We start from the raw sequence: 22,668 nt of genomic DNA on the forward strand, positions 1-22,668 counted from the left end.
GGGGGAACATCACTTCCCATTGGGGCGACACGAAGACCCGATCTAGAACACTCCGGATGGGGTCCGCGTGCTTGTTCGACCACATGAACCTGGCACCTACGCGAGCTATCTCCCGTAGCGCCAAGTCAGCAATGCAGCCATTGAAAAGACGCATCCGGGGTTTATCTACATTCGGAGAGCTTTTATCCGAAGCCCACCTAATAAGATTAAAATCACCGGCCACCACCATAGGGGTGGTGCACCGCTCCACCTTATGCTTTAGCTCGGCGAGGAATTCAGCCGAGCGGGCATGGTCCGCCGGACCATAGACGATAATCACCTCCCAGCTGAGGTGGGTACGTCGGTCGGTGATGGCCATGCTCACAAAAAACTCCCCCCGGTCCATGTCCTCCACCGAGAACGCCTCCTCCCGAACACCAAGCAGGATTCCCCCAGAGTGGCCCGAAGCAGGGAGCCACTGCCAGGAGAATTGGTGGCGGGAGAGCCTCTAGAGCTCGAACATGCTAAAGTCCTGCCAAATTGTTTCTTGGAGACCCACTATGTCAATCTCTTCGTGACGCAAATACTCAATAAGTTGCCGACGCCGGCCAGGGAGGCCGAAGCCCCTAATGTTCCAACATAGGAGCTTCATTTAACAACCTCGTCTGGATGCCTAGGCCCCGCTAGCGGGGCCGAACTAGCCCGCCCGTCAACCGCGGGTCGGGGAGTAGCCTTAGATGGCCGACCCCGGCGTCCCCGAGAGGAAGGGACATCGGAGGTCCCCGGGCCTGAGGAGGGAGCTCTAGGGCGTGACACTCGCTCCTCACCTCGAGTCTCAGAGGGGTTGAGACGGGTGGGCGGCCGCCCCCTGGGCTCCCGAACAGAGGGGAGCCCAGCTATGGGCGGTCCGGGACCAACTGCAACCGCTGCCAGGGGTGCGTCGCCATCCCTGGTCTCTCTATGACCAGGTCCAGCGTGCACCGGGGGGGAGGGGGAGTTGGATCGCGCGGCAAGACAGCGAGCTTCCGCTAACGCCCCCTCAAGCCCCTCTTTCGCACATAGGGCGGAGATATGCTCAAGAGGAGGACCTTTCTCCCCCGAAACACAATACCACTGTCCGCAGCCACCACAGCCAAAAGGGGCACCAAATCGCTAGAGAGGACAGAAAACCGAGAACCAAAGCCAGAAGGGGGAAGGAGGGAAGGCGTACCTGGGAACAGATCGTGGGCCGCAGCACGCCGGGCCGCCAGCTCAGGGATCGTCGGGACTCGGGCATCTTGAAGGATCCGGGACTGGCTGATCCGCGCGCTCTGACGTGCCGCCACGGCTGGGGAGGCGCCCTCTCGAGGTCGCGAGCGGGGCACGGGAGGGGACTCAGGCTCGCATCCAGGGTCGACGGCCACCGGAGGGCGCGGATCCGGGGACCCCAAGGTTGGGGAAGGGGGGAGCCCGGAGAGCGCGAGTAGCAAACCACCCCTGGCGAGCGCAGGGACGAAGCAGGGCAGACCTCCATACCCACGCTCACCTCCTCCTCAGCAGCGACCACCAGGATAGGGGAGGCAGGGAGAGTGATCTCCGTGCCTACCGCCACCACCGGCGCCAAAGTACCCACCGTTGAGCCTCCTGTGAGCCCAATCTGGCCAGCAGCCGAAGGGGCGGGGTTGCGCTGACCGCCTGACGGCTCGGGCAGAGCCCCGACCATCTCATCACCCCCATCAGAAGAAGACCCCTCCTCCGAAGAGCCCCCTCCTCGTCGAGCCCCCCGTCACCAGGGTCCGGCCCAGACGGGGTCGGATCAAGCTGGAGTCGGGGATTCGAGCTCGAAGGTGAGGCGCCTGCCCTTGGAACCAAAGTAGAAGACCAAGGATAGACCATCGATCTCAGCAGGAGCCGGGCAGAGAATCTCAATGCGGGCGGGGCCATCATCCTCGAAAGAAGCCAGGTCGGCGGTGATCAGTTTAACCACGGGTTCGGAGATGGCCTTCAGAATATGAGTGAGCTTGCCACCCCGTGGAGCCGCACTACCCCCCCCCCCTTGGGAAGCCGTATACGAGGACCCAGACCTTCTCCAAGGGAGGGACGGGGTCAGGCTCTAACGTGGCCACCTGGACGCTGATCAAGAACTGGTTGAGGGGACAGCGAATGGGCCCATGCGAGCAGACCCGGAGTAGCTCGGCCGAGGGAAAAGGGACCGAGAAGACCAGTGGAGCCGTCTCAGTCACGTCCCAGGCAAACTCAGAGCCGCAAAAGTCGCCAATGTAGGCCGCGAGCTCATGTCGGAAGAGGACAGACGAGATCACCAGGCCATCCGGGGTAGGCTGCTCGGGCTCCAAGGTGACCGTCGCTAGGTGTGGCCGGGAAGCTACCTCCTCAATCTCCGCATCCACGAAGTAGAAGCTAACCCGCTCAGTGCCATACCCAAGATAGGCAAGAGTCGTGGGGCACCGAGGGGGAGCCTCACACTCCGAGCGGTAGTGTCCGGCGCACCCGCAGTTGATGCACATCGTTTCCTCGCGGGAGTGCTGGCGGTTAACCCGAGCAGGGGGGTCCAGAGCCTCCTGCTCAGGAGCCCCCTGAGCTCCTGGCGGCGTTAGGCCGCCAACACCGCCAAGGGAAGAACCAGCAGCCTTCTTCTTCTTCGATTTCTTCTTCTTCTTTGCCGGGGCCGGGGCGGGAAGCGGGGCAACATGCAGGGCCTCTGGGGCCACGAGCCTAGAAGGCCCATCATCCCGGCGCCAGTCCGCACCCTCCGCCCGAGAGGAGCGCCAGTCAGCACGGCGGCCATCATCACCGTGCCGCATCGACGGCCCGCCCCACCGCTCCCCCCGACGGTGATCCTGACGATCACGCCGCCAGGATGGCGCCGCAGGGCGGTGATCGAGGACCCGAGCCAGGGGCTCGCGGGGCGCAGGCTCATCACGCGGCTGAGATGCCGGAGTGGGACGCGCAACCAGCTCCGCACGCAGGGCCGCTTCCCGGTCCAGGTCAGCCGCGCGGGCGGCCTCCACGCGGCGATGGTCCCCCGGCGAACCCGGCAGCGGCAAACGGGGATCCCTCGCCGGATCCCGAGGAGGTGGCGGCCGGCGCAGGGAGGTCCCGGAGTAGTACTCTGGGGACTTCCCCGGCCGGGCAGACCCACCACGCCCGGAGCGGGACGAGGCAGTGCCCCCATCCGGGGCACGGTCACGGGCAGCGGGATCGGCCACCGTCACAGCCGGGAGAGCGCGCTTTGGACGGGCCTGACCGTCTCCGGGAAGCCTCGCCATGAGGGCTTCCGCGTAGGAGAGCTTGGGCACGGAAGGGGCCGACCTGCAGGGTACCGGGACACCGGCCGCCGGCCTTGGCAGCAACGGGGGGCCGGACCCAGCGTCCGCTCCGGCCAGTCGTAAGGGAGCCGGACCGGGGGGTGGCGAGGGACGGCCGGGGGAGGCGGGACGAGGGGGCTGGAGGGGGAGGGGGCAACGGGACCGAGCGCAGGGGGCAGAGGAATCGCGACCTCTCTCGGGAGCGAGACGACGGGTCGGGTTGGCGGCGCAGGGACAGGGACGAGGGGAAACCCTATCGGCCGAACTGGTTGTCTCCACCGGCCTGGGGCGCTGCTCGGATGGGCCAACCGTCCCTGGGCCGCAGCCCACTGGAGATTGACCCGGTCCAGCACGCGCCAGACACAGCGAAGAGCCCTTGCGCGTTCACGGGCCGAAAGGGGCCCAGTACCGCAGGATTGAGGCCCATCGGGGCGGTGCGCGGCCCACCCACCGTCACGCCGGCCCACACCGCTAGGGCACGGGATGGGGCAGCGAGCACGGGGCGCTCCCGCCGCCGGCCCTGGCGCCGCCGCCGGGAAGGGGGGCAGGGAACCAGCACCGGACGGCCCACCTCGGGCACCTCCACCAGCAGCCGCCGCGGAGGACAATCCGGGCAGCACGCCGGCGAGGGCCGTCGAGGAGCGAGGGGGAGCCACTGGAGGAGGGATCGGGGGACCCCGCCGGGGCACCCGGCCGGACCTGGGCGCCACCTCCCGCCGCCAGACCTTCTTCCCCGACCGCCGGCGAGCTGGGCGCGTCGCGTCTAGGAAGAGGCCCAACTGCGGTGGAGCCAGGGACACCGGCAGCTCAACCGGGCCCTCCCCATCCGCCTGCGAGCCGGCGAAGCCATCGTCGTCGGTGTCGGGATCCTCCGCCCAGTCGGCCCAGCGGCTCGCCGGCTGAGGGCAGCCGAAGGAGGTCGCCGTTGGTGCGATCATTTCAAGATTTGAGGAACCCGTTCAAAAAGAATCTTAATGTAGGATAGTTGAGATTAAGGAAGGGTGTTAGAGTTAGAGATATATATCAATTGTAATCTCCACAAACTTCTTTCTCTCGGTTTTCCTCTCTCTGTACGCAACCGATCCTAGCGATCGTTGCCTCTTATTATACGCCACGACAGACCTATCACCTTAATCAATATAAATATACGCAGCTCCCGTGCAAGGGAGTAGGAACGCTTCCTCGATCCAGTCTTACACCCTCACGAAAAAAACAAAATCACTACTCAAACAATGCACAAAACTTTGAAGATTGATTTTGTCTTTTTTGTTAGGAGCTCGTGTGATGTTATTTCTGGCTGAAATTTGGCAGTTAGCTCCAACATTTGATCAAGTTTGATGTATCAAAGTTCTAGATTTTTCCGAGTTTGTTTGATCACGTTTTTGTCAAGTTTTTGAAACTCGGGTGTAGTACACCCGAGAGTAGAAAATCCAGTCTCCTTAATTAAATGCCACATACCTAGGTCGATCCGACGAAGTTTTGCAGCTAAACGTGACGTTTTAACCTCCCGGCGGTTAGTAGCCGCTACCTCTAGCCACGCACCAGTTCGTTATGGGTGTCAGTGAGGTGGTTGCTCGCCAGCAGCAGGATCGGTGCTCATGGTGTTGCAAGAGCACCCTTTTTTGGGACAGTACTAGGTGGGCAACATAAGTACTAACGGAAGAATCAATGAACACCTCCCCTTGGCCACTCTAGCATATTATTAGCTGCAGCTAGGCAGCTAGCTAACAACGACAACAATGGATGGATGAACGATCAACATCGGTCAAGAATGAATGAACACACACGACACCAAATGCAGCCATGCTCACCGTTTCTTGGTCATTCTTGTTCCTCGGTCCCTTTCGCTTAAATACGTCAGTTTTACTCAACAAGGACGGTGCAACAAGATGGACTCAAACCCGTCAACGCAATCACAAGCAAGAAGAAAGGCGAAAAATTAAAGAAGAATCGCTCACGACATGGGCAGTTACAAGCTGACACGTACAGATCACATACATTCAAATCCATGGGACGGACGACGGAGATTGCACAGCAAAATTAAGCTCTCGATCGGGGGTAATTAACATTATTATTATTACGTCTAATACAGTGAATCGACCGTCTTGTTGAGCTCTTCAAGCTTCTTCATCCTCATCCTCTCGCTTTCGCTCACCAGCTGCAGAGATGGAGAGCAGAGTAAAGTGATCGGTCAGCACTAGCTAATAATCTGAGAGATATTTAACCAAACTAATTAATTAAGAAGAAGACGAGGTCACCTCTATTAGCCTGTTGACAAGTATGCCCTTCTCCTTGCTCTTCTCGTTGTACGCCTCGAGAACCTCTTTGTATTCTTTCTCCTGTTTTTTTTCCCCAAATTCAAGAACAAATACGTACGTATGTCAAATTAATGAATGCAGTGAAAGTAAGTAGAATCCCAGGAAGTCCTTGTCACCTTCTTGACGCAGCTCTTGCTGAGGGGCTTGAGCTGGCGGTTGACGGTGTCGATCCGCCGCTGTATTGATTCCACCTCCTTCCTGGTAGGATCGGCCATCCCTTCCAGCTCCTACAAACACGTCATTTTTGAGCTGCATGGTTTAGGCAACATCATAACCGAAGAGCAGTACCGTACTAGGCACCTACCTGTCTTATGAATGCTAGGCGCTTGGACTCCTCCTCGACGCGTCCGAGCTGCGCGAACACCTTGTCCCTGACCTCCATCTTCTTCCTCTCGATCTGCTCCTCCTTGGCCTTGAACACGGAGAGCGCCGACCTGGACGACCCCTCCCCTTCCGCCGCCTCATCGCTGCCGCTGGACAGCGACGACGGGTGCTTCACCCGCAGCACCATCTGCATCGGCGCCTGCTGCTCCACCTCACCCTGCATCCTATCCTTCCTATCCTTCCTTCCTTCCTATGGATCGATCGACCTCGACGCACGTACCGTAATCAATCGACTCTTGAGCTGCTACTAGTTGGCGTAGCAGTATTAATTCTCTCTTCCTCTTGTACTCACGGCCGGTCCGGGGCTGCTCCCCGCCACTTATATCACCAACCGGCGGCGAGTCCTTGTCGCTTTTTCGCATGCTTATCGTCTACGCAACATGCTGCAACATGGCCGCGGAACAAGTAGTAATGCGATCGATCGATCGATCGATCCTGCTGTACATATACACAGTATAAAAGGGAAAGGTGGCCGGGTGATCGCGCCAGGAGCGTACGTGCGTGCGCCGAACCAGCCAGCGATCGCTTCAGCCAGAAACCATGTCCATCGTGTATTCGTATTGTATTGCTGTCTGCCCTGCCTACAGTTGGTGTTAGGTGAGCTGCCATGCCGTCTTGGCTGGCTGTGGCTGGGCGGGGTCGAGTGCAAGTAACTCTTCCTCTCTCGCTCTCCATCCACAGGGATCGCACTGTGCAGTGCCGGGGAAGTGATTCTGGTGAGCCGGCGCATGCATGTGCATGCATGTCTGCTTGTGTATGTCTTTCTTTCTTAGGTACCACCACTTGCACTTTGGCATATCTTTTGAGCGACTAAGCTATACTGGATCCATAGACAGGTAGCTTTGGGTTGCGGCAGCTGGGGAGTAGGAAGACGAGGGGGACAAGCCGTCTGCAACGCGAGGCTTGGAAGACACACAAATACTGTGGCGTGGGTGTGGTGGATGCATGTTGTCTTCCGTCAGCCAGTGGTCACTGGACTGGACTGGACTGCACCTGACGGCAACATGCTAGCTAGCAGATGCTTGGGACAAGAAGGTTGGTTTTTCTTGTTGAGTTGGTTGCGCTCATGCAGCTGATCCGTCGTCGATGGGTGTGACAGTGAGACGGACGGGGAAGGAAGAGGAAGGTGGCCGCACTCATCCTCATCAGACGAGCAGAGGCCGGCCGATAGTACGAAACCTCGTTGTATATATGAGCTGGCTCAGTTCATGCGGAAAAAAGACGAGTAAACAACGTACAGTAGAAGAGTCAAACTGTATATACAAAAACAATGGAAGGTATGAGTTGACATCATTGCCATGTACTACAAAGCTAATTAGAGCCAATCATCCACTCTTTGGCACCTCCGAGTCATCTATGTCCGCTTCAGCAAAGACGACGGGGTCGACATAGAAACATGATTGTCATATTCCACTGCTTGGCTAGGCTATCTAGCCCACCCGAGCTCTAGTCCGGAGTGGCGAGTGAGGCGCACACAGTTTGGATTATGAGAACTTCATATCTTGAGAGGACTCACGGGGTAGAATGTGGATTACTTCTCGATCCCATCTCCATCGTAGTACCTGTTTTGCATTCAACATAAGAAATACATGTTCATTTCCTATATTTTGCACAGGCCTTAAAAGTGATCGCCATGCTCTGTTTTAATTTGGCAGAGGCCTGATGAAGTATCTTTGCCAGCATGAAATTTTGAAAGCTTAAAAAAGACCGAGAGACGCCAAACCACAATGCAACACAATATCCCGAACTGCAAAAGGCTACACAGGTTTACCAAGTTTGCCACAGATGATCACCAGCAAAGTTTTTAATTAAAAAAACTATAACCAGGGGCAGCACAAGCACAACAGCTCAATTTAGGCTAAGGTTTATCAGTTCGCTGAAATAAGGTGTCCAATACCGACGATGTACCACTCAAGACAAGGCTTCTACATAAACAGTCGCTGCGGCTCCAGCTGGTATGTCTTTTTTATCAGGTAAAACGGAGCCCAGCATAAAGCAATCGACATGAGAAATCAATGGATCTCTTCACTCCCCTGGTGCGGAAACCCCTTGCTTCAGCTTTTCCCTCTTGAGCTTCTTCTTGGAGACTGGCTTCTTCTTCTTCGGAGGGAGCGTCTTCTGCGCGTACAGGTAGAGCGCATAGTTCCCAACAAAGAAGAGCAGCAGGAAGGTCGCAACCACAAGCAGGACGATCATTCCAGGGTTCAGGCCCTTGTTCACCTCTTCGATGATGACATTGTTCTGAAGATAAACAGATAAGTTATCAGAAGCTATAACATATATACTTTTGTGAATACAAAACAAACTTAAGTGCATACAGCTTGCACGGTTTATACCTTACTAGGCTAGCAAGAACAAGTCACATAATTCAGAGTTTTGCATGCTCTACTAGGCTAGCAAGAACAAGACACATAATTCAGAGTTTTGCATGCTCAGATTACCAACGATCATTCCCAATATATAATAATAATAGACAGTTCTAATACAAACTGTTGTATGCAGTCACAAGTTTGACAACAGCACAACCCGAAGCTTAATTTCAATATATTAATAACCCTGAAGTTTCATATATTTACACGTTTCTACACTCAAAACAGAGACTATTTTAGGAATACAAGTAGTCACAGCTGAAGTGAAGTGAAACAGGATGGGTAAAGCTGAGTGGTCGACTTATACCAAGGATTTAAAGTGAGATGCAGGATGCACGGGCATATCCAGAACATCTATCTGGCAGTGTCTGAAACTACACGTTCATTTCAAACAACAAAGCAATCCATGCCGACAGTCAATTTCAGTGGATTCATTAGATAGAAAAACACTCAAAACAGTGAGTTTAGCATGTCGAATTAATCACAGAACAACAACTACACTCACTAAATGATTTACTTTTTGCAGGCAGACAAGTGTAAACCTTGCCGCCATGTCAACAACTTGTAAAACACATGGTATAAACAGTTACACTAAACTATCCTCAAGTACTAGTGACATAAGCCAAGATAAGGGGTGCACAACAAATTAAACAATGAAAGCAAACTGCATCAACTACACAATACTTGAAGAGATTAAAATTCACCAGTGAGAGCAGAAAAGAGTCGCCGCACTTGGCAAGTGAAAAAACAAATCTTTTCAAATAATTCAGCATTTTGCAATCGCTTTTTACAACAAAGAACCAGAACCATGATACGTTGTTACAATTACGACTACCGAGACGACGTAAGATGATTGCCTTAGTTATGCAGATCTAACTATCTACCAACATAAGTACGTATGTATGATGCGCGATGGTCCATGACGATGACGGCGTTTCTACGCAAGCCACAGTGGTTTCTACATAAGTAGGCACCGTCCCTCACCCGCCGGCGCGGGGCGGTAAATGGCAGATCTGGGTGGTTAGGGGCAAGGCAGATCTGCAAACAAACTCATCTCGCTCTCTCACATCTACAAGCTGCGTACAAAGAAGAGCGATCTTGAAACAACACGCGCACTGGAGAAGAAAAACAAGTGGCGGAAAATTCCTTACCGCTGACTCCGCGAACTGCTCCGCCATGGCGGAAACGGGATCTGGACCAGGCACCACGCCCTCCTCACCTCCTGAACCGAGAGAGATTGGATGGATTAGGCAAGGGGCGAGCAGGAAGATAAGCACCGGTGTTCCTCGAGGGAGGATGAGTCGTAAGATCTGTGGGTTCCAGAAAAAAACTCACCTTTGCGAGCAGCTGGGGACCTTTCTTACGATCTGCCCCCTTTCCTTTGCCCGTATTGACGTCTTCCTTCCTCGCGTCGCGTGGGGTTGTGTACTTGTATGGGTTGTTTTGTTTGGAAGTTTCTACGCCACGTCAATTAATTATCCTTTCTTATCTTGTTTGGACCGTGACAAAATTCTGCTGTTGAGGGTTTTGTTGCCACCGAGCTAATCCTGATCATGCCCAGCCCGGCCCGTCTACCTGGCCCGCAAAAGCGGGTCGGGCTCGATCTTCATTTTGCAAGCTGAAACAGAAGCGTGCTCTCCTATGCAGCGCTTCAGGCGCTCGTGAAGAGAACTAGCGTAACTGAATTGTCTTTGTTATGCAAATCATTACTTTTTGTTTTTATAATTTGTAAGGCTTCTTGCTTTTGTCTAATTTTTGTCCACATGATAGCTTGGCGAGCTTTAAATGTTTTCATCTCAATTCCAATCAACTCTTCATGAAATTGCCCCTCAATGTTTTGAGACTCTTTCGGCAATGAGGTGACGAAACTTTGCAATGGTTTAGGGGGTACATAGGATGCTATAGCACTGGTAAAATGCATCATTTGCACAACTCTAACTTTTACACCGGCAAAATAATGAGGCTTCCCGCTATCTATTAGTTCCTAGCGAATAGAGTTGCACAAATCCCAAGAGAATGTAAGCTTGTTCTCAATTACCTAGTATGGATATAGTTGCCCCTAAATGCTTTTAGACTCTTTCGACAATGAGTTGTTGCTGAAATTCTGTAATTGTGTTGGGGAACATGATATCCACGGTAGTAGGTGAAGGCATTTGTGCTCCTGCAGAAGTTTCACTTATTCGGCCATGACCGTGAAGGTGCATGGCCGAATTCTGGACATCAACAGTTGCGTATGGTGCCATAAAATCAGTAGCATGAAGCATAGCATATGATGTTTGAGGGTAATTGGCGAATAACTAGTAGTAGCATGGCCAATACCCCTATCCATCGGCATGTTTAGATCAACATATTGCAAGTTAGTTGCCGATGAATAAAAAGGTGAAACACTTTGTTGCATGCTATTGAAAGTTCCTACATTGGGTGTTTCAACTTGATTAACCTAACTCGTCACGTTGTTCATCGGCATATGGATTTGTGGGGTTGTCGATGCATGGGAGTTGGAATACATATGTTGCATTTTGCTAAAATTATATGAAGTTGAAGCATGGAGATTATTCTGAATCGGCTATTGCACATAATTAGATGCATGATGGATAAAACTAGGGCCAACCGATACATTATGCTCATCAAACGATCTAGCAACAACATATGCATTATTTGCATCTACATAAGTGAATTGGGTATTCATATTACCTTTATAGATTGCCAATCCTAGATGACGATCTCTTCGTAGCAAGAATGGGTCGGAGACCATTTAAAGCTTCGTCCTCAGCGCAGTCGCCAAAAAGTGTGTTGACACACGAACACGTCACGTGTATCCTCGACGCGGGGGGTGATGCACCGCAGCTTACTGTTGGGTAACGTAGCATAAATTCAAAATTTTCCTACGCATATTCAGATCTTCCTATGGAGAGACCAGCAACGAGAGAGGGGTGAGTGCATCTTCATACCTTTGAAGATCGCTAAGCGGAAGCGTTGCTAGAACGCGGTTTATGGAGTCGTACTCGCGGCGATTCAGATTGCGGTGTGATTCCGATCTAGTGCCGAACCACGGCACCTCCGCGTTCAACACACGTGCAGCCCGGTGACGTCTCCCGCACCTTGATCCAGCAAGGAGGAGGGAGAGGTTGGGGAAGATCTCCGGCAGCATGACGGCGTTGTGTCGATGGAGAGATGAGGTCTCCCGGCAGGGCTTCGCCAAGCACCGTGGGAGAGGAGGAAGAAGGGGGGCAGGGCTGCGCCGAGGGGGAGGGAAAACTGTGTCTAAAATAGCCCCAAAACCCCCACCATATATAGGAGGAGGGGAGGGGGGTTCCACCCCTAGGGTTCCCACCCTAGGTGGTGCGACAACCCCCCAGATGGGAGGTGCGGCGGCCAGGGCAGGGGGAGGGGGTGGCGCACCCCTAGGTGGGCCTTAGGCCCACCAGCGCCTAGGGTTTCCCCCCTCTCCACCTCTTGTACCTTGGGCCTCTTTGTGGAAGGCGCACCAGCCCACTTTGGGCTGGTTGCCCTCCCTCTTTTGGCCCATGCTACCTCTTAGGGCTGGTGGCCCCTCCCGGTGGACCCCCGGGACCATTTCTGGTGGTCCCGGTGGTCCCGGTACATTACCGGTGACGCCCGAAACATTTCCGATGTCCAAAACCATCCATCCTATATATCAATCTTTACCTCCGGACCATTCCAGAGCTCCTCGTGACATCTGGGATCTCATCCGGGACTCCGAACAACTTTCAGTAACCCCGTATAACAATTCCCTATAACCCTAGCGTCATCGAACCTTAAGTGTGTAGACCCTACGGGTTCGGGAGACACATAGACATGACCGAGACACCTCTCCGGCCAATAACCATCAGCGGGGTCTGGATACCCATGGTGGCTCCCACTTGCTCCACGATGATCTCATCGGATGAACCACGATGTCAAGGATTCAATCAATCCCGTATACAATTCCCTTTGTCTGTCGGTATAGAACTTGCCCGAGATTCGATCGTCGGTATACCTATACCTTGTTCAATCTCGTTACCGGTAAGTATCTTTACTCGTTCCGTAGCACGTCATCGTGTGACTAACTCCTTAGTCACATTGAGCTCATGATGATGTTCTACCGAGTGGGCCCAGAGATACCTCTCCGTCACGCGGAGTGACAAATCCCGATCTCGATTTCTACCAACCCAACAGACACTTTCAGAGGTACCCGTAGTGCACCTTTATAGTCACCCAGTTACGTTGTGACGTTTTATACACCCAAAGCACTCCTACGATATCCGGGAGTTGCACAATCTCACGATCGAAGGAAAAGACACTTGACACTAGAAAAGCTTTAGCATACGAACAATACGATCTAGTGTTATGCTTAGGATTGGGTCTTGTCCATCACATCATTCTCCCAATGATGTGATCCCGTTATCAATGACATCTAATGCCCATGTGACGCCCTCGGTTTAATCGTACGCTAATCATACACGCAAATGCGTACGATCAAACCCAAGGACTCACGGGAAGATATCACAACACAACTCTAGACACAAATAAAATAACATCAGCTTCATATTACAAGCCAGGGGCCTCGAGGGCTAGAATACGGAAGCTCGATAAACACACGAGTCAGCGGAAGCAACAATATCTGAGTGCAGACATAAAACATGGGGTGCCTTAGAGAAGGATATCACAAAAGATACAACGATCGAACGAGGCGAGGCCTCCTGCCTGGGAACCTCCTAACTACTCCTGATCATCAGCGGCCTCCACGTAGTAGTAGGCACCGTCGGGGTAGCAGTCGTCGTCGGCGGGGACCTCCATCTCCTGGGCTCCACCATCTGGTCACAACAAATGGATCAAGGGGACAAAAGGGGGAGCAAAGCAGCGGTGAGTACTCATCCAAAGTACTCGCAAGTCTTACATCAGAACTATTCTAAGTATGCATCAGTATCAAAGGGGGGTGTTATATGTGGACTGACTACAACAATGCGAGAATAGAGAGAGAAGGTCTAGTCCTATCGAAGACTAGCATCTTCAAGGTCTTGCAGCAATAGACGAGAGTAGAACACGGGTAAAACATAATAGTCATATTGTTGCAGCAATATTAAAGTGAGGTCACGCCTAAAGATCCTCCCTCGACTCCCTGCGAGGAAGCAATCCTGAGGCAAACTAATTCAAGTTAAGTAACAATTGTAGTTGTATAAGATCGGGGCACAACTCCAAGTCGTCCTGTAACCGTGGACACGGCTATTCGAATAGTTAATTTTCATCCCTGCAGGGGTGCACCACATGTCCCATCACGCTCGATAATACTATGGCCGGACACACTTTTCTGGGTCCTTCCCGGCCTCGGAATATCGACACGTCACAGCCCCACCTAAGACTAATCAGAGAGGCCAGCCCACCGGTCTAAATCCTAAGCGCAAAGGGTTCATGGGCCCAGTTCCCCTCCGCGCTCCTGCACGATGCGAGGGTGGCCGACATCAGTCTTAGCATCCCTTAATCACAAGCGCAATGCATCTCGGGACCACTCGGGAGCGCGCCACTACGATTGCTGACATCTGAAAAGCTTCGGCTGATACCGCGACGCCGAGTACCCAGAATTCTTCCCGCGTAGCAGGTTAGTGCGAAAAGGTCTCCGACCAACCCAGATCAAATACCCAAATCCATTAACATTTTAATCAGGCCAACAACACAATCTCACGGGAATCCACCCGTCTTACAACTAATCACCAAAGATCCCAGTAACATGGTTGAGTAACTGTGTGGTTGTAACATCGGGGGGATTCCGAGGTATCACCCTCGTTGGATTCCGAACGATGTACCCGTCAAGGTGGGCTTAGAGGAATCACCCTCGAGGGTCCCACACCTGAGGGGTTGCACGACAGAGGCATCGTCGGGAATGGTGGAAGAGGAATCACCCTCGATAACCATGACCGACTAGCTATACTATAGAGATATCATCAGGAGTACTTAGCGAGGTGTCACCCTCGGTACTCGATAGTATCTCTGTAGCATCGTACAACGAAGGGGGTGTATGTGATGTGTCGGGTCTGGCTCGTCGATCAGAGATCGAGATTTGCAAACAAGCGGGGCAACTGGACTACGGGGTCAGAGGGGATGACTGCTCCACCTATACTAAGCAGATTTAAAGTACAAGACTGAAAGTAGCAGTTCATCAAAAACAGGCTATGCATCAGTTATAGGAGCTAACTACAACAGTAGCAAAACTACTAATGCAAGCAGTAGGAAGAAAGACATAGGCGATATAGGAACGATCAAGGGGGGTTTGCTTGCCTTGCTGCTCTGCGGCAAAGGACTGATCGGCAGGGTCGTAGATGTACCCGGCAGCAGCGTCAGTCTTGGGGCTACCGGTAAGAAGAGGGGACAGAAACAATAAATAATAGCAACGGTGCAACACAAAGCATGACATGGCAAGATGCAGGCTAGACATGAGCTAACGCATTAACATCCGTCATAGACGGATCGGAAGAATATCTGACGATATTTTCTGGGTCTCGGGCTACTACCGGTTAGACTGGAAACGATGGAAAAGTTCCACGTATGCTATGCTAGGGACGCGTGACAAACGAACGGGCCCTGTATCCGGGTTCGTTTCGTTCTGCTGATCAACTTTCATGTTGAAAATATTTTGATCTGACTTACGGATTATTTAATATTAATTTTTAAAGTTTTATTCAATAATTAAAAACAGATTTAAATAATTTAATAAAATGCTATTATCACGTCAGCATGATGTCATGCTGACATCAACATTTGACTGGTTAACTGACCAGCGGGTCCCGAACGTCATAGGCACAAGTTTTAATTTAGATTAAATATTGATTAATCAGATTAATTTAATGGGGGACCCACGTGACATACTCTAATTATTCTAATTATCCAATTAATTAATTAACTGATATATCTATTTATTTATTTAATAAAAACATTTTTTTTTATATTTTAGTTTCACTTTTCTTTGAAAGGGGTGTGGGGCCTCCCTGTCATAGACAGCGGGGTGCGTTGGCCCCACCGGTAAGTGGCTTAAGGCCGAATACTCGGTTTTATTCACAGATACATAATCATGCAAATATCGTATTCCTCCAAATACCTATATACGCAAATACATACATCGCATCTCATACATACATACATACATACGCAACTAATACACCTTTTATTTTATTTTATTTTTCTAACTCTCATCTCTCACAACTCTGTGTGTTAACAGACAACACCAACAGAGAGTCTGTGTTAACTTTCTCAACATAGAAGAGAGCCAACTTCATCTCCTCCTACCGGAGTCAAACGTCGACCGATCGGAGCCCCGTTTGCAGGAACGAAACCGGGACGGCGAGGAGAACAAGATGGTGGGAGGGGCCCGAGGAGGGGCTCACCGACGTTGATGAGACGACCCGGTGAAGCCGGAGTTCGTGGGAAGGCGGAGGTGTCGGCGGTGATGGCGCGGTTCCGGTGGTGCCGGTGATGGTGAGGACGGTGGTAACGGCGGTGACGGTCATCGGAGAGGGCCTCCCGGAGTTGTGGCCGGAGAGGAGAGCCCTCTAGTGAAGAAGAGGCTGGCCGGATCCGGCGAGGTGGAGGTCCTCCCTGCCCGGTCTCAAGGGGAGGGAGGCCGGCCGGTCATGGTGGTCACCGGAGTTGGTGGCCGGCGGGGTAGAGGGAGAGGCCGTCGAAGGTGAGTGGGCCGGCGGGGTGGTTTGGTTGGGGTGGAGGCCGATGGTGGGGAAGGGTGGCCGGCGGGGTGAGAGCTCGGGTGGAAGGGCCGGTGGGAGGGGTAGGTCGAGATGGGGAGGCTCGCCGGCCGGTGGGGGAGCCGGCGGTGGAGGGAGATGCGAGGGGAGGGAGAGAGTGGATCTGGGGCTCGGCTCGGTGGGGGGGTGAGTTACGAGAGAGAGAGAGAGACGAGAGATATTTCTCTCGTGCGGAGGGATAGGACCGAGGGGTGAGGCAGGAATCGTGGGGAGGGGCCCCCGCGGGTGAGAGAGCGGGAGGTGTCGGCTTGGGGACACGTGGGGGGCGCTGGGGAGGGACCCCCGCGAGGGTGGTGGTGACCGACCGCCTCTGGCGGCGGCGGCTGGGGAAAAACGGGAGAGCAGGGGGGGCAGCGCTAGGGTTGCTCGCTGGCGAGGGTGGCTTGGCCGGCTGGGCCTCTAGGCCAAGTTGGGCCAGGGGGTGGGGGGTTACTTTCTTTTTTCCTTTTTTTGTTTTGTTTTTCTTTTTCTATTATTTCTAAGTCTTTTTAGTACCTAATTTTATTTACTATCATTTATAATTTATTTTATATACTTTTACTTCTTTCTTTTATTTATTTCTCTTACATTTACTATATTCCTCTCTACTTATTTTGTTTAAGGCTCCACCTCTAACTATATTGGGCTTATCAAATATTCCAAAAGTGCTCGATTCATTTTTATACTTCACTAGGGAATTTTTATAACTGCCCTGACATTTTCATTTCATCAACCGAATCCTTTCCACGTTTGATTTAATCTCAAGGTTTCGAATTTCGATTCGGTTTCAACCAACATGACAACATTGATATCATTAACGATGACGTGGCATCATTAACGCGGGATCACTGTCGCTTAATTACAATCATTACTGTAGCAAAAGTCGAGGATGTCATAATTCTCCCCTACTAAAAAGAATTCTCGTCCTGAGAATTAAGAGGTAGAAGGAAAGAGCTCGGGGTATTCATCACGAAGATGATCCCCGCGTTCCCAAGTGGCCTCATCTTCAGAATGATTTGACCCCTACACTTTAAGGAACTTGGTGACCTTGCGACGAGTCTTACGTTCAGCTTGGTCGAGAATGCGGACCGGATGCTCTTTATAAGAGAGGTCTTGTTGGAGCTCAAGCATATCGTGATCCACTGCTCGAATGGGATCCTTGAAGCAGCGGCGGAGTTGAGAAACATGGAAGACATCGTGAACCTGAGAAAGGTTCGCCGGCAGTTCCAATCGATAAGCCACTCTTCCACGCCTTTCGAGAACATTGAAAGGACCAATATAGCGAGGAGCTAACTTGCCCTTGATCCCGAAACGGTGTGCACCTCTCATGGGTGTGACACGAAGATAAGCCTTTTCGCCAGGTTGATAGACCATATCTTGATGATGACGGTCATACTGACTCTTCTGACGAGACTGCGTAGCCTTCAGATTCTCATGAATAATGCGGACTTGATCTTCGGCGTGTTGAATAATATCTGGACCGAAGAGTGATCGTTCCCCAGTTTCTGACCAATTCAGAGGAGTTCGACACCTTCGTCCATACAATACTTCAAAAGGGGCCATCTTCAGACTAGCTTGATAGCTATTGTTGTAAGAGAACTCGGCATACGGGAGAGATTCCTCCCAATTCTTACCGAAAGAAATGACACAAGCTCGAAGCATGTCCTCGAGAATTTGGTTGACTCTTTCAACTTGTCCCTGGGATTGAGGATGAAATGCAGTGCTGAAGGACTGACGAGTCCCCATAGCCTTCTGAAAACTTTCCCAGAATTTTGAAGTGAACAAGCTGCCACGGTCCGAACTGATTACCAACGGAATACCGTGAAGTGAAACAACTCTTGACATATAAAGATCTGCCAGCTGACTAGCATTAATTGTTTCTTTGACGGCCAGGAAATGTGCAACTTTGGACAGTCGATCAATGACGACAAGAATAGCATCATTACCTTTCTAAGATCTGGGGAAACCAGTGACAAAGTCCATTTCAACATGGTCCCATTTCCACTCAGGAATAGAGATAGGTTGCAGAGTTCCAGCAGGCTTTTGGTGTTCTGCTTTGATACGCCGGCATACATCACATTCTGCCACATAGCATGCAATATCTTGTTTCATATTGGACCACCAGAATCTTTGCCGGATGTCTTGGTACATCTTGGTACTACCCGGGTGAATAGACAATGGTGTGTCATGAGCTTCTTCCATCACCTTCCCGGTCATCCTGAGATTTTCCTTCTTATTTGGGACGAATAGGCGACCCTTGAAATACAAGGCGCCATCTTCATCAACAGTGAAAAAGGAGGGTTTACCCTTCGCAATATAGCTCTTAATCCTGTCGACATCATCGTCAAAGCCTTGCAGATTCTTTATGGAGCTCACAAGATCTGGTTCAACCACTAGGTTACTGAGGGAACCCTGATTAACAACATGAAGGTTCATCTTTTGACACTCTTCAGGAGGGGGAACAAGGTAACCCTGAGGAACAATATGGAGGTTCAGCTTACGGAATTCCTCTAGCAGACGATCGTGAACCTTATGAACCTGGAGGTGGTTGCAGTATGACTTGCGACTCAAGGTATCATCCATTACGTTAGCCTTGCCAGGGGTATATGATATACTACAGTCAAAATCTGCTATACGCTCCATCCATCTTTGTTGACGTAGATTCAGCTCCGGTTGAGTGAACAAGTACTTCAGACTTTGATGGTCGGTGTAGATTTCACAGCGATTACCGACAAGGTATTGTCGCCATTCCTTCAATGCATGAATGACTGCGGCAAGCTCGAGATCATGAACTGGGTAGTTCTCCTCATGAGCACGCAGTTGACGTGAAGCATAAGCGATCACCTTGCGATCCCGCATCAGGACACAACCTATTCCTTGACGAGAAGCATCACAGTATATGACGAAATCCCTTTTCGTATCCGGAGGAGCAAGTACTGGAGCGGATGTCAGTTTGTCCTTGAGCGCCTGGAAACTTTCCTGAAATTTATCAGTCCACTCATACTTAACACCTTTGTGAAGCAGATTGGTTAAGGGCTTTGCAATCTTGGAGAAGTTCTTGACGAATCGACGGCAATAGCTGGCGAGTCCGAGAAAACTTCTGACTTGCTTGACATTCTTCGGGGGAGTCCAGTCAAGAATAGCTTGAATTCGTTCGGGGTTGAGTGCAATACCATCCTTGGAAATCACATGACCAAGGTAAGTCACTTCGTCTAGCCAGAACTCACATTTGGAATACTTCACATAGAGTTTGTGCTCCCGAAGCTTATCCAGTACAAGACGAAGATGTTCAGCATGCTCTTCTTTGTTCTTCGAAAATACCAGAATATCATCCAGATATACCACGACAAATTTGTCGAGGTAGTCCATGAATATATAATTCATCAATCGAGAGAAGGTTGCTGGTGCATTGGTTAAGCCGAAGGACATGACAGTGTACTCGTATGATCCATAACGAGTAACAAAGGCGGTCTTTGGAATATCCTCCTTGTGAACACGGATCTGGTGGTATCCCAATCTCATGTCGAGCTTAGAGAAGACGGTGGAACCAGCAAGTTGATCATACAAATCATTTATCCGAGGGAGAGGATATTTGTTTTGAATAGTAGCCTGGTTGATAGGACGATAGTCTTGAACCAATCGATTGGTCCCATCCTTCTTCTTAACAAAGAGAGAAGGTGCTCCCCAAGCAGAGGAACTCGGACGGATGAAACCCAGACGGAGCGAGTTGTCAATTTCTTTCTTAAGTTCAAGGAGTTCATGTGGTGGCATTTTATAAGGACGCTTGGCAATAGGAGTGGTACCGGGTACCAAGTCAATGACAAACTCGACAGCTCGAGCAGGGGGAATCCCGGAAGTTCTTCTGGGAAGACATCTTGAAATTCTCGGACCACTGGATTGTTTTCAATCCCTTCAAGAGGCGACGCATTTAATGCATTCAAAGCATACAGCCATGCCTCAGCATTATGGGCGAGATGAGCATGGTAGCTTATTAATTCATCTGAAGGGTGTAGGAGGTGGACGGTCTTGGTGGCACAAACGACTGATGCCATATGAGCTTTCAACCAGTCCATCCCCAGTATGAGATCAATGTTGGAAGAACTTAATAACATGGGAGAGGCAAAAAATTCCAATCCTTCAATTTCAATGGGGACATTGGAGCAGACCATGGAGGGTCGACATTGGCCCGAGGGGGTGTTTACCACTATTGGGACGTTCATCTCTTCGTACTTAATGCCATGCATGAATGCAAAACTTTCCGACATAAAGGAATGCGATGTTCCTGTATCAAACAATACAGAAGCAGGTACTGAGTTAACGAGAAGTGTACCCATCACGGTAGCAGGCTGGTCTTGAGCTTGACCCACATCAATGTTGTTGGCCTGACCACGAACATAAGCAGGCTTAGCGTTGAAGTTGCGGTTCTGGTTGTTGCCACTGCCAGTTGCGGGAAGTGTCAGCTGATTCGGATTCTGCCTGCAGTCTCTAGCACGGTGACCTGGACGGACACACTTGAAGCATAGCCCATCCTCAGGACGGGAAGGAGGAACTCGAGGCGGTGGAGCTGGAAGCCTCTGCTGCCTAGGTGGTGGAGGAGGCAGGCGAGGTGCAGCATAGGACGGCCTTGGAGCAGGAGCAGGTGCATGGTACATGTTGTTGGGAATCCAGATCTTCCGCTTCTGTGTAGATGAGCCCGAAGATGAGCCCATGTCACGGTTGCGCTTGCTGCTACCTTTGTATTCCTGCAGACCAGTCTCAACCTGAATAGCCTTGTTCACTAGGGTGGCGAAATCAGCATAGTCCTGAACGAGGAGTGTCAGCTTGATATCAGGGTGGAGGCCTTCACGGAACTTCTCCTGCCTGCGTGCATCAGTTGCAATGTCTTCTTCAGCATAGCGAGATAAGTCCAGAAATTCCTGTTGATAAGCATCCACAGTCTTGTTGCCTTGGACCAAGTTGCGAAACTCACGCTTCTTCCAGTCCATGATTCCCTGAGGAATGTAACGAGCACGGAAAGCAGCCTTGAACTGTGCCCAAGTGATGATAGTTCCATCGGGCTGAGAGCGCCTGTGGCTGTCCCACCATTGAGCAACGGGACCCTTCAGAAAGTAGGCGGCAAAGTTGACATAGCTCGCGAGGGGCACATTGGCAGACTCAAGCTCGTAAGAAATGTCACGGAGCCAGTCATCAGCATCAAGAGGCTGAGTTGAGCTGCGGTAGATTGCAGGGTTGAGGCGGCAGAAGTCTTGCAGTGTCACGCCTTGCGGTTGGTTCATGTTCGGCCTTTGGAACTGACCCATGAGCCCTTGCATAAACTGGCGGTTCATCTCAAACTGTTGGATCATCCCCGCCATATACTCAGGAGGCGGGGGTGGTGCATCGTTGGCAGGGGCACGCGGGCGGCCAGCTGGTCTAACCATCCTGTTAAATATTTAACAGGGGTAGTTTAGCTTAAAGTAATTGCAAAGGCATCGCACGCATTCACGAAGTAATCAAGCATAATGAAAGGGAAATGCGATAGATACTCCATAGTAGTTGAGTTCGACATACAGACCCATACATAAGTTCGATTACAGACTAACGATTACAAATTCGAAATTTGGCGATAGCCCGGACGCATTAGACGATACCCTGGACTCACTAGGCGGCGCGCAGGCACGTGGTGGAAGAGTACCACAACGAGATGTAGCGATAAGGCTACATCAACGTCGGAGAGGACGATCGAATCCTGGTAGCTGGCGGTGATAGAAGGTAGGAACAGGACCTTGTGTCCCGTTGTGACTCTGATGAGGGCACCGCATCCAGTCGAGGAGCTGAGGTCCAAGTGCAGGGGTTCTACCCCCAACATCAGTCTACTCGAGAGCTAATGGTAGCTCTGTCCTGCTTGGCTCGCGGATGCGCATAGGGAGAACCCTCGGGCAGTGTGATGGTTGTAGCTCTGTCAACGCGTCATAAAGACGAGCGCGCGTAGCATACAGCTCCACAGTCAGAGCTCGGAAAGCATGATCCAGTGCCTCAGTGTACTGCACCAGAAATCGCGCGTCATAGCGACACGTCACGTAGGGGGCGCAGACAGCGACGTAGGAACGGTCACTGCGCTCCCGAACGTCAGAAGCATAGGTAGTGAGATCAGAAGCATGCGGGATGTATCTGAAAGGGCTCTCCTTGAGGTGAGGGTACGCTCCACGGAGACGGGTGATGGCGATGTAGGCCGCATCATGGACGACCATCTCGACCGACACTCCAATACCACAGAAGACGTGGCGCTCGAGGGTCTCGCCGCCCCTCTGGCCGAAGATGCGAACCTCAGCCTGGTACTGGTACTGGTTGTACTCGCAGAAATTCTCGAACACAGTGTACTCGGGGTACCAGCGATATCCCAGCCTGGTTAGGAGGTCGACCAAAATGGCCGGGAACCCAGTCGTCTCAGTGGCCTCTGTCAGGCGCACGTGCTGTTTTGCGGGGCGCATCTGAAATTAAGATTGACGGATGTCAAATGACAGTGTGTGTAATATATATTCAGGAGAAAGAGTAGATAGTCCAGCGCTCCGGGTCGATGTGATTACGAGAACCTAATGTT

The 22,668-nt window shown here is 51.6% G+C and overlaps 2 protein-coding genes across 3 annotated transcripts; both read right to left on the reverse strand.

Annotated features, from left to right (window-relative positions):
* Positions 1-5,223: 5,223 nt before the first annotated feature.
* Positions 5,224-6,343, reverse strand: LOC123426637. Its single transcript, XM_045110501.1, has 4 exons — positions 5,907-6,343; positions 5,719-5,829; positions 5,543-5,623; positions 5,224-5,442 (listed from the first exon to the last, which is right to left on the reverse strand). Exons 1-4 carry the CDS (start codon positions 6,147-6,149, stop codon positions 5,368-5,370), a joined length of 510 nt encoding a protein of 169 aa, XP_044966436.1. The 5' UTR covers positions 6,150-6,343; the 3' UTR covers positions 5,224-5,367.
* Positions 6,344-7,699: 1,356 nt separating this feature from the next.
* On the reverse strand, positions 7,700-9,794 carry LOC123426639 (DNA-binding protein S1FA). Of its 2 annotated transcripts, XM_045110503.1 has the most exons (3): positions 9,691-9,794; positions 9,507-9,577; positions 7,700-8,227 (listed from the first exon to the last, which is right to left on the reverse strand). In XM_045110503.1, the coding sequence occupies exons 2-3, from the start codon at positions 9,531-9,533 to the stop codon at positions 8,012-8,014; spliced, it is 243 nt and encodes an 80-aa protein (XP_044966438.1). In that variant the 5' UTR covers positions 9,534-9,577; positions 9,691-9,794; the 3' UTR covers positions 7,700-8,011. The 2 variants fall into 2 exon arrangements, with proteins under 2 accessions (XP_044966438.1, XP_044966437.1); XM_045110502.1 differs by lacking the exon at positions 9,691-9,794 and having other exon boundaries at positions 9,507-9,678.
* Between the last annotated feature and the right edge of the window lie 12,874 nt (positions 9,795-22,668).

The sequence above is a fragment of the Hordeum vulgare genome, chromosome 2H (genome assembly GCF_904849725.1).
Source record: "Hordeum vulgare subsp. vulgare chromosome 2H, MorexV3_pseudomolecules_assembly, whole genome shotgun sequence".
Lineage (NCBI taxonomy): Eukaryota > Viridiplantae > Streptophyta > Magnoliopsida > Poales > Poaceae > Hordeum > Hordeum vulgare.

Bases quoted from the DNA above. Each gene is read 5' to 3' on its own strand.
- LOC123426639 (XM_045110503.1), bottom strand. From the start codon at position 9,533: ATGGCGGAGCAGTTCGCGGAGTCAGCG. The intron at 8,228-9,506 runs GTAAGGAATTTT...GTTTATCTTCAG, and splicing joins AGCAGTTCGCGGAGTCAGCG to AACAATGTCATCATCGAAGA.
- LOC123426637 (XM_045110501.1), bottom strand. From the start codon at position 6,149: ATGCAGGGTGAGGTGGAGCAGCAGGCGCCGATGCAGATGGTGCTGCGG. The intron at 5,624-5,718 runs GTGACAAGGACT...GAAAAAAAACAG, and splicing joins GCAAGAGCTGCGTCAAGAAG to GAGAAAGAATACAAAGAGGT. The intron at 5,443-5,542 runs GTGACCTCGTCT...CCATCTCTGCAG, and splicing joins TTGTCAACAGGCTAATAGAG to CTGGTGAGCGAAAGCGAGAG.